The sequence below is a fragment of the Sebastes umbrosus genome, chromosome 1 (assembly GCF_015220745.1).
Source record: "Sebastes umbrosus isolate fSebUmb1 chromosome 1, fSebUmb1.pri, whole genome shotgun sequence".
Lineage (NCBI taxonomy): Eukaryota > Metazoa > Chordata > Actinopteri > Perciformes > Sebastidae > Sebastes > Sebastes umbrosus.
The window spans coordinates 25,877,087-25,888,566 of NC_051269.1; the positions used below are offsets into that span (position 1 = coordinate 25,877,087).

Below are 11,480 nucleotides of genomic sequence, written 5' to 3' on the forward strand. Positions count from 1 at the left end.
CTACAACCTGAATTTTCTATTTCTCGACTGCTGTTGAGCACACTGCATCTTGTTTAAGTCGTACTAACTGCCTTGATTTGAACAAATCACAGAGTTTAAACTCAAAGATTTTAAAGGTACAGAATATAAGATTGTGGCCTGGGAACCTTTGCTCTAATCACACGAGTACACTGTCAAGAGCACATCTATGGGAAATATTAGAAGCAGAGTGACCTATACACCAGTGGGATCACATCCAAAATGGATGGCTATAACAAGCAACCAAGAACACAAAATACAGCGCAAGACAAAAAACATATGTGAATGACAATTGATAAATTCATTGATTTTGAAAGATAAATAAAAATTTTCTATCAGATTTGGCTTTTTTATTGCATATTTTATACATTACCCAATTCCAAACTTGAAGAATGATTTAAAATTTGTGGAGTAGGGAAATAGTCTTCTAATGATGTGTACACTTAAGTTGGTAAAATACTCTCCAGCCCTTGGCATGTAAAAAATAGATAACTGAACACGTAACGTAATTAAAAAAAAACTGTATACAAATGGCTATCAACGGCACATGAGACTACACATGGAGACTACTGTTGTATATAATATGCATTAGAAATTCCACCAATAGTTCAGGTGATGAATCTCAATCCTCAATTTTAAACAATGCCCTCTGGCAACCATTAAAGTCCATAACACAAAGTTCATTTGATTAAAATAAGATTTGTGTACACCAACAGAAATGTACATTTCTGAACATGGGGACATGATCACTCTGTGCTAGACGGTGTTCTCTAGCCCTTTCAGAATAGGACAATTCACCGGCACTTAAGTATGAAAAGTGTAAATGGTTATTGGTATGACTCTTTGAGAGAGGCTGCCATGTAGAAACTCACCTGTGGAGCGCACTGGTAGGTTTTGCACTTTAATTCCAAAGCTTCTGCGTGGCTCATCTGAGTCGAGCCCCATAGAAGACTGAGTAGGCGCGTGTGTGGCTGACGACTGAACGGAGCGCGCCCGAGATCCATCACTTGAGCTGCTGTTTGAATCGCTGTTGTCACAAAAAAAGAGAACAATGATTAGACACTTGTCTGTCTGAGTCAAAAAAAGATTTGCTGATACCCATTGATGGTTTGTCCAATGACAAAATCCAGTCAACAAACCCATGAAACATGAAGCATTAATATCATCACAAAACAAATGTACACACCTGCCGCTGCCCGTGCTGCTGGTGCTGCTGACAGAATCAGAGCTGGAAGATCTGCTGCGAGATCGAGATCGGGGACCTCTCCCAGGGGACAAAGGAGCTCTTTTGGGGGAATGAGGAGTTTTGGGGGTTTGTCCCGTGGTCCGTTGTGGGGAAGGATGCCTTGACTGTGAGGAATGAGATGATCGGCTCCGACGGTGATGGTAGGTTCTGTCAACCCGTCGTCCTCTGTCATCTCTGTATAGGTCACGTCGTGAAGAATTAGTAGTAAGGGTAAAGGGGTCTCGAATTCTAGAGTCAAAATGTGGGTCTGATGCCTCAAAGCTCCCCGCGATAGCACTGCTCCCTGGGCCGGCAGCAGCAAACAAGGAACGATCTCGGTAATACTCAGCGTTGTAGTGACGCGGTCTGTCGAAAGTGCCACTGCGCTCATGGTGTCCATATGGGCTGTGATCATATGCACGTTCACGGCTTTCTGAGGTACTGTGAAATAAGAACAGGGTACAGAGGGGGGAAAAGAGTTACTATGATTAAAAAAAAAAAAAAAAGGCATAACAAACAATTTCCTGTTAAATTATTTGGCATTTAGGTGCACAATAGTGAAAATCCAAATGGTCGGTAAAGCAAGGACACAGCTGAGAGCAGGCCAGATAAGCTGTGCAGCTTAATACTCTTATAAAGAGCAGTGCCGGTATTTTAATGTAGAGATCCTGTCATTCTTGCCTTGGTAAAAATTCATTAGTATGTCTGTCAATTTGGATTTGTTACCATCAAAACCAAAAACTGGTCTCTTCTATGGGGTTCCAGTTGATCAACTAAGAAGAAAGAAGCGCTAAACATAAATTATGACACGGCTGTGTTGAATACTCGATTCCGAATGGTCAATCACTGTCTATAATTTCTGTATAGCAGACTGTTGCTATGTATAGCAGACCATTGCCATGGGCGCAGTTCAGATGTTGGACTCTGGCAGACCGTTTTTGTGTCAAAATATTGATTTCTTCAGTAAGTAGCCGTGTAATAAGCGGGATAATGTACAGCTAGCATGTCATTGTTGTGAAAGGATCCCCTTTAGGGCGACGAGAGATGGCGTCCATATCGCCCTGTCGGGGATTCTTTCACAACAATGACCGGCTCGCTGTACATCCTTTACTTAAAGAACTGCTTTTTAACTTTTCAGCAACAAGTTTCACAACAAAAGTTGCATGATATTTTCATTCAAATGTCACATTTGGAAGTATACACGGTTTTCGGCACTAGAGGAGTATTAACAATGATTAAAAAAACAATACCAAATTCCTCACAACTTGACAAATAGGCCGAATAATTTGACTCTTCAAGACATGACATAATGGGGTCAACCTATCAAATGCTGGCACTGTCTGTAAACACTAATATAGACGAGGGTCTACAGATAGAGGGTGTCATATGCTGTATAGATTGTAAAGCCAGTTGAGGCAAATATGTGATTTGTGATATTGGGCTATTGAAATAAAACTGACTTTACTTGTGTGGCGCTGCTCCGCTTGCTAAACTGTCAGCCTAAAGTTACATTTAATTATCTGACAGCATCAACAAGCACAGTTTTCTATACTGTAAATTCATAAACAGTCACATGAAACAAAGCCATCCCAGACTTTGTCACTACAATGTTCTTGGTTTCATTTTGAAGATCTACTTATACAATCACATAATTCAGCAATGTTGAAATTCTGTTCTTAATCTCTTTCAATTGCAAAAACAAAAACATTGAGCACTTTTGGCTCCTCTGGGTGTCCAGGGGAGCTGATTTCAGAGGCTGACTGTTCATGAACTATTGCTTGTAAGAAAAAGAAAATGTAAAAATCAAACATTTCTCTTAAATATTCAGCCTATCCAGGAGCTCTGTGGTACTGAAATTTAAAATGCCATGCAGTTCAGATCAATGTATTTAATGTGAAAACTATACTTTGTAGTATTTATGTGATGCTGGAAAAAAAGAGGCACTTGCATAAAGAAATGACAAATACATATATGCATTGTATATATGCATTTTATAAAATATATATTTTTCCTCTCTTGCATCAAATTAATCTTTTCCCTAAAAGCAGTGCAAAACCTAATATTAGACAAAGCACTAAGGAATGTTAGAGAAAGAAAATATGCAGAGGGCAGAGCAATACCAACCTTTTGGAAAAGAAGTTACCGAAACTAATCCAAATAAAATCTAGGTGGATCAGAATGTGAGAGCCCGAATGAAAAAGCAAGGGGAAAAATCAATTGATCTAATTAGGCAAAAACGCTTCTCTTGATTCACACTGCACGTTATCTTCAAATACTGTGGAGCACCAGGCCAGTAGATTGTTGATGTATAATCCACAGTTAGGCTACTTTATTCTCTTCACTGGATGGAAAAAGGGAAAAACAAAACAATCACAGAAATGGACCTCTTTATGGATTTCTGGACATGTGGTTAAAAAAAAAAAAAACTATAGGAACATGAGACTTTAATAAATAAATATGGATTTTTTAAAAAAGATGATGAACTTCACGGTAATTCAGGGAATTCCAGGTTGACTAAACAGTAAGTTGGTGCCCGAATGGAAAATACATCCAACTGGATCTTGTCTTGTAGTATGAGGAAACAGTATGTTCCAAAAGTTACGTTACTTGGAAAAAAAGGGGTGAAAAATGTATTCCACTGATAATATCAAGTAGTTTAACATCACACAAGCTTGACAGACACTATGATCACAGCACATAAACTCCTCATGGGCTCACAGGCAAGTCTTAATTCCACAATCCAAGGATCTTGTCGCTTGTTCATACTGGAAGGCTTCTTCTTTTTGTAGCAATATTTCAAGTTACTTTGAAAAAGTTGTCTTCAGCTCTCTGTAACATACTCGAGGTGCTCTTCTACTCACTGAAGCTGAGGCTTTACACAGCTACATCCACACTCGAGTAATCCAAATGAATGGCAGCTACACCTATCCATACTATGGGCACATCAGTACATCCAACATGGGGTGCGTACATCCAGGAGGGTACATCCCAACTATGCGGTCTTCATGGGTCTTCATGGCCATCAATCCAAAACAAGAATAGCTCCACAAACTTATTGTTTGGATCCTCCGTGTTCTTGCAAAGTCTTCTTGGTATAGCTTCCACATTTGGGACAAAAAGTGCTTATTATATATAGTTAATCTCACCCTAAAATGACTGAGATAGCCTAGGATATATGCACTACATCGGTCTTTCTTGTGATGTGTAACAAATGTAAAGTTCTTCTATCCACTTGTTCAAAACTTAAATCCAGAACAGGCCGTATCCACAGTTGCAAAAAATGGTAAAAGTAGTCCATCCATTGGCTGTGGCCAAGATGAAAAAAAATTGTGACAACACAAGATGGGACATCCTTACCTGAATAGATTCTTCAAAGAAAAGTACATCCTCCATAATTAGGGATTTACTTCCAGTTTCAAGCGATTCCAAGTAAAAATCGAGGTTAGATCCGATATTTAGTAGGAAAATGTTTAAAAAGTATCCAAAAGCTCCCCAAGGTAGTTTCCCACAAAATGTAATAAATCCAAAACTCACCAGGATATTCCTCACAGATGTAATATCCAAACCAGATGTCAAACCTTGAATTATAGTTACCTTACCAAATGATAATGTGTAAGTTAATTTACTTAGAGATCCCGTGGGAAAGGCGAGTCAATTATGATGAAAAGTGGAACGATCCCTAATTACCTTTGTGCAACCCCCTTGAGGCATCTATTCCTCACGAATAACCCCACTATGTGATTAGGTTTTACACCTATCCAATACTTAGAATCCCCTGGATTTAAAGGGGAGGCCGTGTCCACTTACCCATCTATTCTCCGTTCATAACGTCCCTCTCTGGTGTGAAGGGACACAGGTGGGCCAAACACTGGACCAACTGTTCCCCTAGAGAATCCTGTAACGTCTCGACTGCTCGAGGGGGAGCTTTCTTCAAGGCCCCGGACAGCACTAGGGACTGACCCAGGTTCATTGTAGTCAGTCCGAAGGTCCCTGTCTCCCATCTTGTTGACAGCATTGTGAGCCTTCTGCGCACTTTTGATATCCACAAAATCCACAAAGGCTGCAACGCCACCCTCTGACCCTCGCTTCCGCAGAACTTTAACACTTTCCACACGTCCATACCTGAGGAAATTACAAAGAAAACAAAAGAGAAAATTACATACTAACACAAGTGCAGCTGTTTCTCTGTATGCCAGAGTATGGTAAAGAGAGCAGAAGCAGCACTGATAATAAAGGCAAAACAGTAATAATTCACCTCTAATTATGAACCAAAAGCAAGTTAACACTGAAGTTTCCCTTTAGGCCACCAAACAGGAATGAACTGTCTGAACTTCAGGAAACAGTCTCTGCCATTGTTATGCTCGTGACCACATTTGGTACAATTATTGTTTGGAGTGTTGGGAGGTTTTCCAAACAAACTTTAATGTACTAACGTTAATCAAACAGCCCCTCTCGGGACATAACACATGTCCAATGCCAGTGTTTAAAAACTATAAAAAGCACAATCAAACACACAGCTGTCACTAGTAATGCTATATACCACAATAGCTCCTATGACTGGATATACTGTTTGTTGTGTTGCACATCTATGAGTTTGTTGATGTGTTACTCATGTAAACAATATAGATATGTAACATTACATGGTTTTAAAATAGTTCCAAGGGGAAGCATTTATGTTAGCTCTCTTTAAATTCAACAAGTACATACTTTGTGTAACGTTACTAGCTGGAGCAACATCTCCAAGTCCTTTATCCCTTCTGCTGTTAAGCTGCTGAACACAGACCATACCCATTTTAAATGACTTATTTAGAGGAACTTTAAGATATTTTGTTCTCACATATTGTTTCTTATTTTTTGGCTTTTTATTGCCATAATCCTATGTATTTATATGGTTCTTATTGCAACTTGTCCCTCCAACTGCCCCATGCCTTTAATATGTTTCCTTTGACCTAACTAATTATTGGTTGTCTGTTGTATGTATGGATGTATGGACTAGGAATGCTACAAATGAATTGCCCCCCTTGGGGATAAATAAAGTTGTCTGAACTGAACATCTGGTTTGTAATTTACTTGTAAATTTGGCCAAATTACAGAAACAACAGTATATTTTAGCCATGTTTTTTAAGCATGGCTACCGACGTCAAGCTGCTCAACAACTTGCTAACATTTGATATAATCAGCTCAGTGAGCTCACTGATCGCAGATTATTTACATTTTAATATTTAATCCACAAACACAGCTGTCACTAGTAATGCTATACTACAATACCCCCTGTTAACTATGACTGTACTGTTTGTTGTGTTGCACATCTGTGAGTTTGTTTATGTGTTACTCAAGTTAACGATATAGATATATAACATTACATGGTTTTAAATTAGTTCCAAGGGGAAGCATTAATGCTGTCATCTCTCTTTAAATTCAACTAGTAAGTACTTGTGTTGTGTTACTAAAGGAGCAACATCTGGTTTGTAATTTACTTGGCCAAATTAGAAAACAACAGAGTGTATTTTAGCCGTGTTTTTAAAGCATGGCTGTCGACGTCAAGCTGCTAAACAACTTGCTAACATTTGATATAATCATCTCGATGAGATCACTGATTTTCTACATTTTAATATTTAATCCAACAAACCCAGTTGAGCAGAGATATAAACTACACGAGTCACACGTTTTCCAGTGTTTAAAATAGCACATCTCATGTTATTTGACCCTGCTTGTCCACACTTAGCTGCCTCTTGGTCTCGTACTGATCATGTCTCCACTTCTTCCCACAAAATGGTTGGTTGGTTGGGTGGTAGCTTAGCTTTGGTGGCTAGCTACACCTAGCTACTTTAGCTAACTAAAAGTTCGCCAAAATGCTATAAAAACTGTAAACATTTACACTTAAGTGGTTTCAATCTCGACATTTCGCTTCAACAAACATCGCTGTGTTGCAACATAGCACAAGCAAGCACTATAAGAAACCCGTAGACTTGTAAAAGTTAAACATGCTAACGTTAGCTTAGCCGTGTTAGCATTAGCTGCAGCCCGTTGCTACTAGCTACTAGCCACCTAGCGCGCGCTGCTGTAGCCAAACGGACGTTCCCTTCTTCTTGCGTCACCTACCAACGGTACCAACGGTAGACCTACCGTTTGAAATGCTCCACTATCTTCTCCTCGCGGACGTGTTCGGGTAAGTTTCCCACCCAAAGGTGTCTGGTTTCCCGAACCATCTTGCGCTATTCTTCCTCCCCCCTCCACACTCATATATATGATGGTGCACGTTGTCTAATCCCTGCTGGTCCGGTCGGTCAGGAGGTCTCCGCCTGAACAAAATGAACGACGGAGGACTCCGTGAATAGTAATCTGGGCCTGCTGCTAGCTGCTAGCTCTTCTGCTGCTGCTTCGTTTAGCTTTAGCTGCTGCTGCTGCGTCCTCGGTCCGCGCACGGGAACGCGCGGAGAGACTCGCTCCTGGTAGTGATGTGTTGGTCGCGAACGAGCCGGTTCAAAGAGCCGGCTCCTTTAAGTGAACGATAAGAGCCGGCTCTCTTTTTTAAATTATTATTATTAATTCAAGGCAGAATGATAGGACGATCTTCTTTTATTATTATTATTATTATTTTTTTATTTCAAAATGACAGTATACATAGTAACAGCAGAAAACATTAAACACATTTACATACAGAAGAAGCTTAGCGAAAACATAAACAAAGAGCTGTGCCAAACATAAAAGAAATGAAACAAAACCAACATAACATTTAAAAAAAAAAAAAAGAACGCGAGAGTATGACAATAATTTCACTTAAAAACATTAAAGATATTGCATACATTCATTGTTTTCATTGCTTTTTCGTTTTCTGTGGAAGAAATTGTTGACAGATATAATTCCATTTCTTTCATAAATACAAAGAAATTAGGCTTTTTTTTGGTAAATTTACACTATTGAATGTGAAACTTAATTAAATTAATAAGAAAAAATGCATTACTGTCTTTGTCACTGTAATCATAGCAACCAAATATAATATTTCTATAGTGCAGTGCAAAATCTGAGAAAATGTTAACAAGTATAAAATTGTTGACATCTTTCCACAATTCACATGTAAATTTACAGGACCAGAATAAACGAGAGCAAGTTTCAGGATGTGATTTGCAGAAGGAACAATGAACATCTATGTCACTCGATAGGATGATCTTCTCCGCGCCACGGGCACTCCATGCACTGACTGTGACAGAATGTTGTGTTATTGACGTCCGTGCGACCAATCAGGTGATGAAAGACAAGAATCATACCATCAAGCAGGGAGGGGCGGGGGTGTGCGGCGCGCTGACGGTCTACAGGTACAGAGCAGGAGGGAGAGGAGGAGAGAAAGAGAGAAGAGTACGGTGCGCGAATAGCAGACAAGATGAGTGACAGTCGGAAACGAAGCAGCATGTAAAATTATGGTATTCTGGAAATTATAAGGTTTAGTATAATTATATTGAATAATTTAAGTGACATATGTGCACACATACTAATCATAGGTCAAAACAGCGCTAAATTTGGCTGAATTATAAAAGGCAGAAGTGGTAAAATGAAGAGCCGTTTGGGAGCCGAAAGAGCCGGCTCTTCTTGGTGAGCTGAGCCAAATGATCTGTCCCACTATAAAGAGACGGACTTCCCATCACTAGCTCCTGGTGGTTTTGGGTACGAGCTGCGCGGCCCCGCGGGGGCTCGCGGTGTGGTGCGCGTGCTCGATATACACACAACAGTGAGTGAGCACGCGAGTTCTTCAAGAGGAAGAGGGACAGAACTGCAACACGAGCTGTCTGTCTGCAGAGATGTTGTTGTTGTCTGCAAGCAAGGTAAGCAGTGTTATTGATTATTATACATTATTCCAGTGGCACAAAAGGAGATTCCATCATCTTAATGATAGATAGATAGATATCAGGGTTTTTTTTGTTGTTTTTTACATTTATCCTTTGATATTGCAATAAATTTGTTATTAATTGTTTTTTATTTGCTTGTTTGTTTGTTTGTTTGTTTGATTTATTAGATAGATAGATAGATATCATGTTTGTTTTTTTTAGTTTTTTTTACATTTATCCTTTGATATTGCAATATATTGTTATTAATTGTTTTTTATTTGTTTGTTTTATTGACACAACAAACATTAATTACTTCTTTATTGTTTTCTTCCATTTACATGCATGTTCTTTTTAAATATCTATATATTGTAATTTGCTTAATGAATTGTATATATGTATATATATGTCTTTATTTTGTTCTTTTTTTATTTTTATTTATTATTGAATTGACGCATTGGCAATATTGTATTGAATAGTAACTTTATTGATCCCGAGGCACATTCAAGTTTCCAGCATCACAGTTCCATAGTGCAAAACATGTTAGTAAAAAGGCAGTAAAAAAGTTAGTAGTGCAAAGTATAAAGTACAAAAAAATATACCAAATATAAAAATACAAGGAGATGAAGAAAACTGTTAAAACTGAATATAGTGCAGGGTAACAGCTGGGATACAGGACTATTAAAAAAGTGAATATAGTGCAGAAGAGAATGTTAAAAATGAATATAGTGCAGGGTAACTCCAGTAGCTTAGTCATTATTATCATTATTATAATGTGCTAGTATTTGATACATGCTTAAAGCTGCAGTGTGTAGAATTGGAGCAAATATGATTTAAAAAAGTTATTTTTTATAAAACTGTCACTATATCCTGATAGTAGTGCATGAGACAGGTAATCTGAAAAAAATCATGTGCCTCTGTGTCCTCCGGTGCCCTGCAAGATTTCACAGACCGGAGGAAACAACCAATCAGAGCCGAGCTGGAGCCTTGCCGTCTCTGAGCAGCTGTCAATCACTCACGAAGTCCGATCAAACTAGGCAGCGCTGATCAAATATGAATCAATATTCTGTTACTGTAATGATTGTTTCTCGCCTCAAATGTTTTCAGAAACATCTTGTAATGAACTGTTTACCTGTAAAATGATAAAGTTTGTGACCTAGCAACCGTGTTGAGATCTGTTGAGAAAATACCAAGCACCGCCCACCAGCCGGAGCACAGCCAATAGGAACGCTCTCTCTCTCTGAAATGACCTGTGATTAGCCAAAGTCTCCCGTCACGGGCTACATTTCATAAGCCTGAAAACAGAGCCATGAGGACGTGCAGAAGTCTAGTTATCTCTCAGAACGCTTGAATTACAATATACTGAAAGGTTATTATGGAATTTTTGCCCAATGATGCCAAAAATATTCTGCCTACTGCAGGTTTAACTGTTGCTGAATTATTTAATAAAACTTGAACTATTCCTTTAAAGTTGAATATAAGGCTGCTGATCATTGCAACCCCAGTCAATGTTTTTCAAAGTAGGCTATAGTTTGTGCACACAAGCAGAAACTAGGGCTACAACTAGGCTTGACTAAATATCAATCTTCAATCTTTTTTTTCAATTAATCTATTATTTGGTAAATCTATAAGATGTCAGAAAGTAGTGAAAAATGTTGCTCACACATTTCCAGAACCCCAAAATGATGTCTTTAAAAGGCTTGTTTTTTCCAAAAACAGGCTGAAACCCAAAGATATTAAGTTTATGGGCTAATGACAAAGAGCAGAAAGCAGCAAATCACACTCAGGGAGCTGAAATCCAGCAAATGTGTGTCATTTTTGCTTGATCAATGATTTCAAAATCGATGGTCAAAACCGATTAATAGACTTACTGTTTATTAAGCACTAGCAAAAAACTAAAAAGAACCATAGAAAAGTATTGTTTTGTGCAAACATTGTGCACTGATGGCAATACTGAATAATTAATTAATTGTCCTTCAATTTAAGGAAAAGTCAAACACGTCCCTCTTGGACCACTTAAAGTGAGACAATATGTTTGCTGAACAACAGACACTGTAGCCAAAAGTGACAATTGTGGGATAATGGTATATATTAGTTTCACAAGTAGAGAAGACTCATAAAGTGAGCAAACAGACTCAGTAATGTTTCACAGCAATATCTACCTAAACTTTGATAATATTAGCTGATATTAGCCACCATAAGCTACCAGACCAAGTAATACTGTGGCAGAAAAGACCCAGAGTTTATTAAATGAGCAACAGTGTTTATATTTTGTATGAATTCAACTTTTCATTTCTTTCAAAGTAATCTACTTTAAAGAGCAGACAGAAAAGATAAGAGGTTAGCAAACCACTATTGCGATATTTAAAAATAAAAAGTAAAATTGTGTGTGCTGAATAAAAATATAAATGCCAAAA

General features: G+C 38.4%; 1 protein-coding gene across 3 annotated transcripts in view; it reads right to left on the reverse strand.

Annotated features, from left to right (window-relative positions):
• si:ch1073-335m2.2 (msx2-interacting protein) overlaps positions 1-7,736 on the reverse strand; it is a 20,450-nt gene extending 12,714 nt beyond the window's left edge. Inside the window, exons 1-4 of one of the 3 annotated variants that reach the window (XM_037777270.1) lie at positions 7,370-7,736; positions 5,051-5,365; positions 1,205-1,684; positions 891-1,045 (exon numbers count right to left, since the gene is read on the reverse strand). In XM_037777270.1, the coding sequence (XP_037633198.1) occupies positions 891-1,045; positions 1,205-1,684; positions 5,051-5,365; positions 7,370-7,452 (1,033 nt within the window). In that variant the 5' untranslated portion in view covers positions 7,453-7,736. Of the gene's footprint in view, positions 1-890; positions 1,046-1,204; positions 1,685-5,050; positions 5,366-6,964; positions 7,264-7,369 lie in introns of those variants that run through there. The other 2 variants (XM_037777280.1, XM_037777290.1) reach the window with 2 other exon arrangements.
• Positions 7,737-11,480: the final 3,744 nt, after the last annotated feature.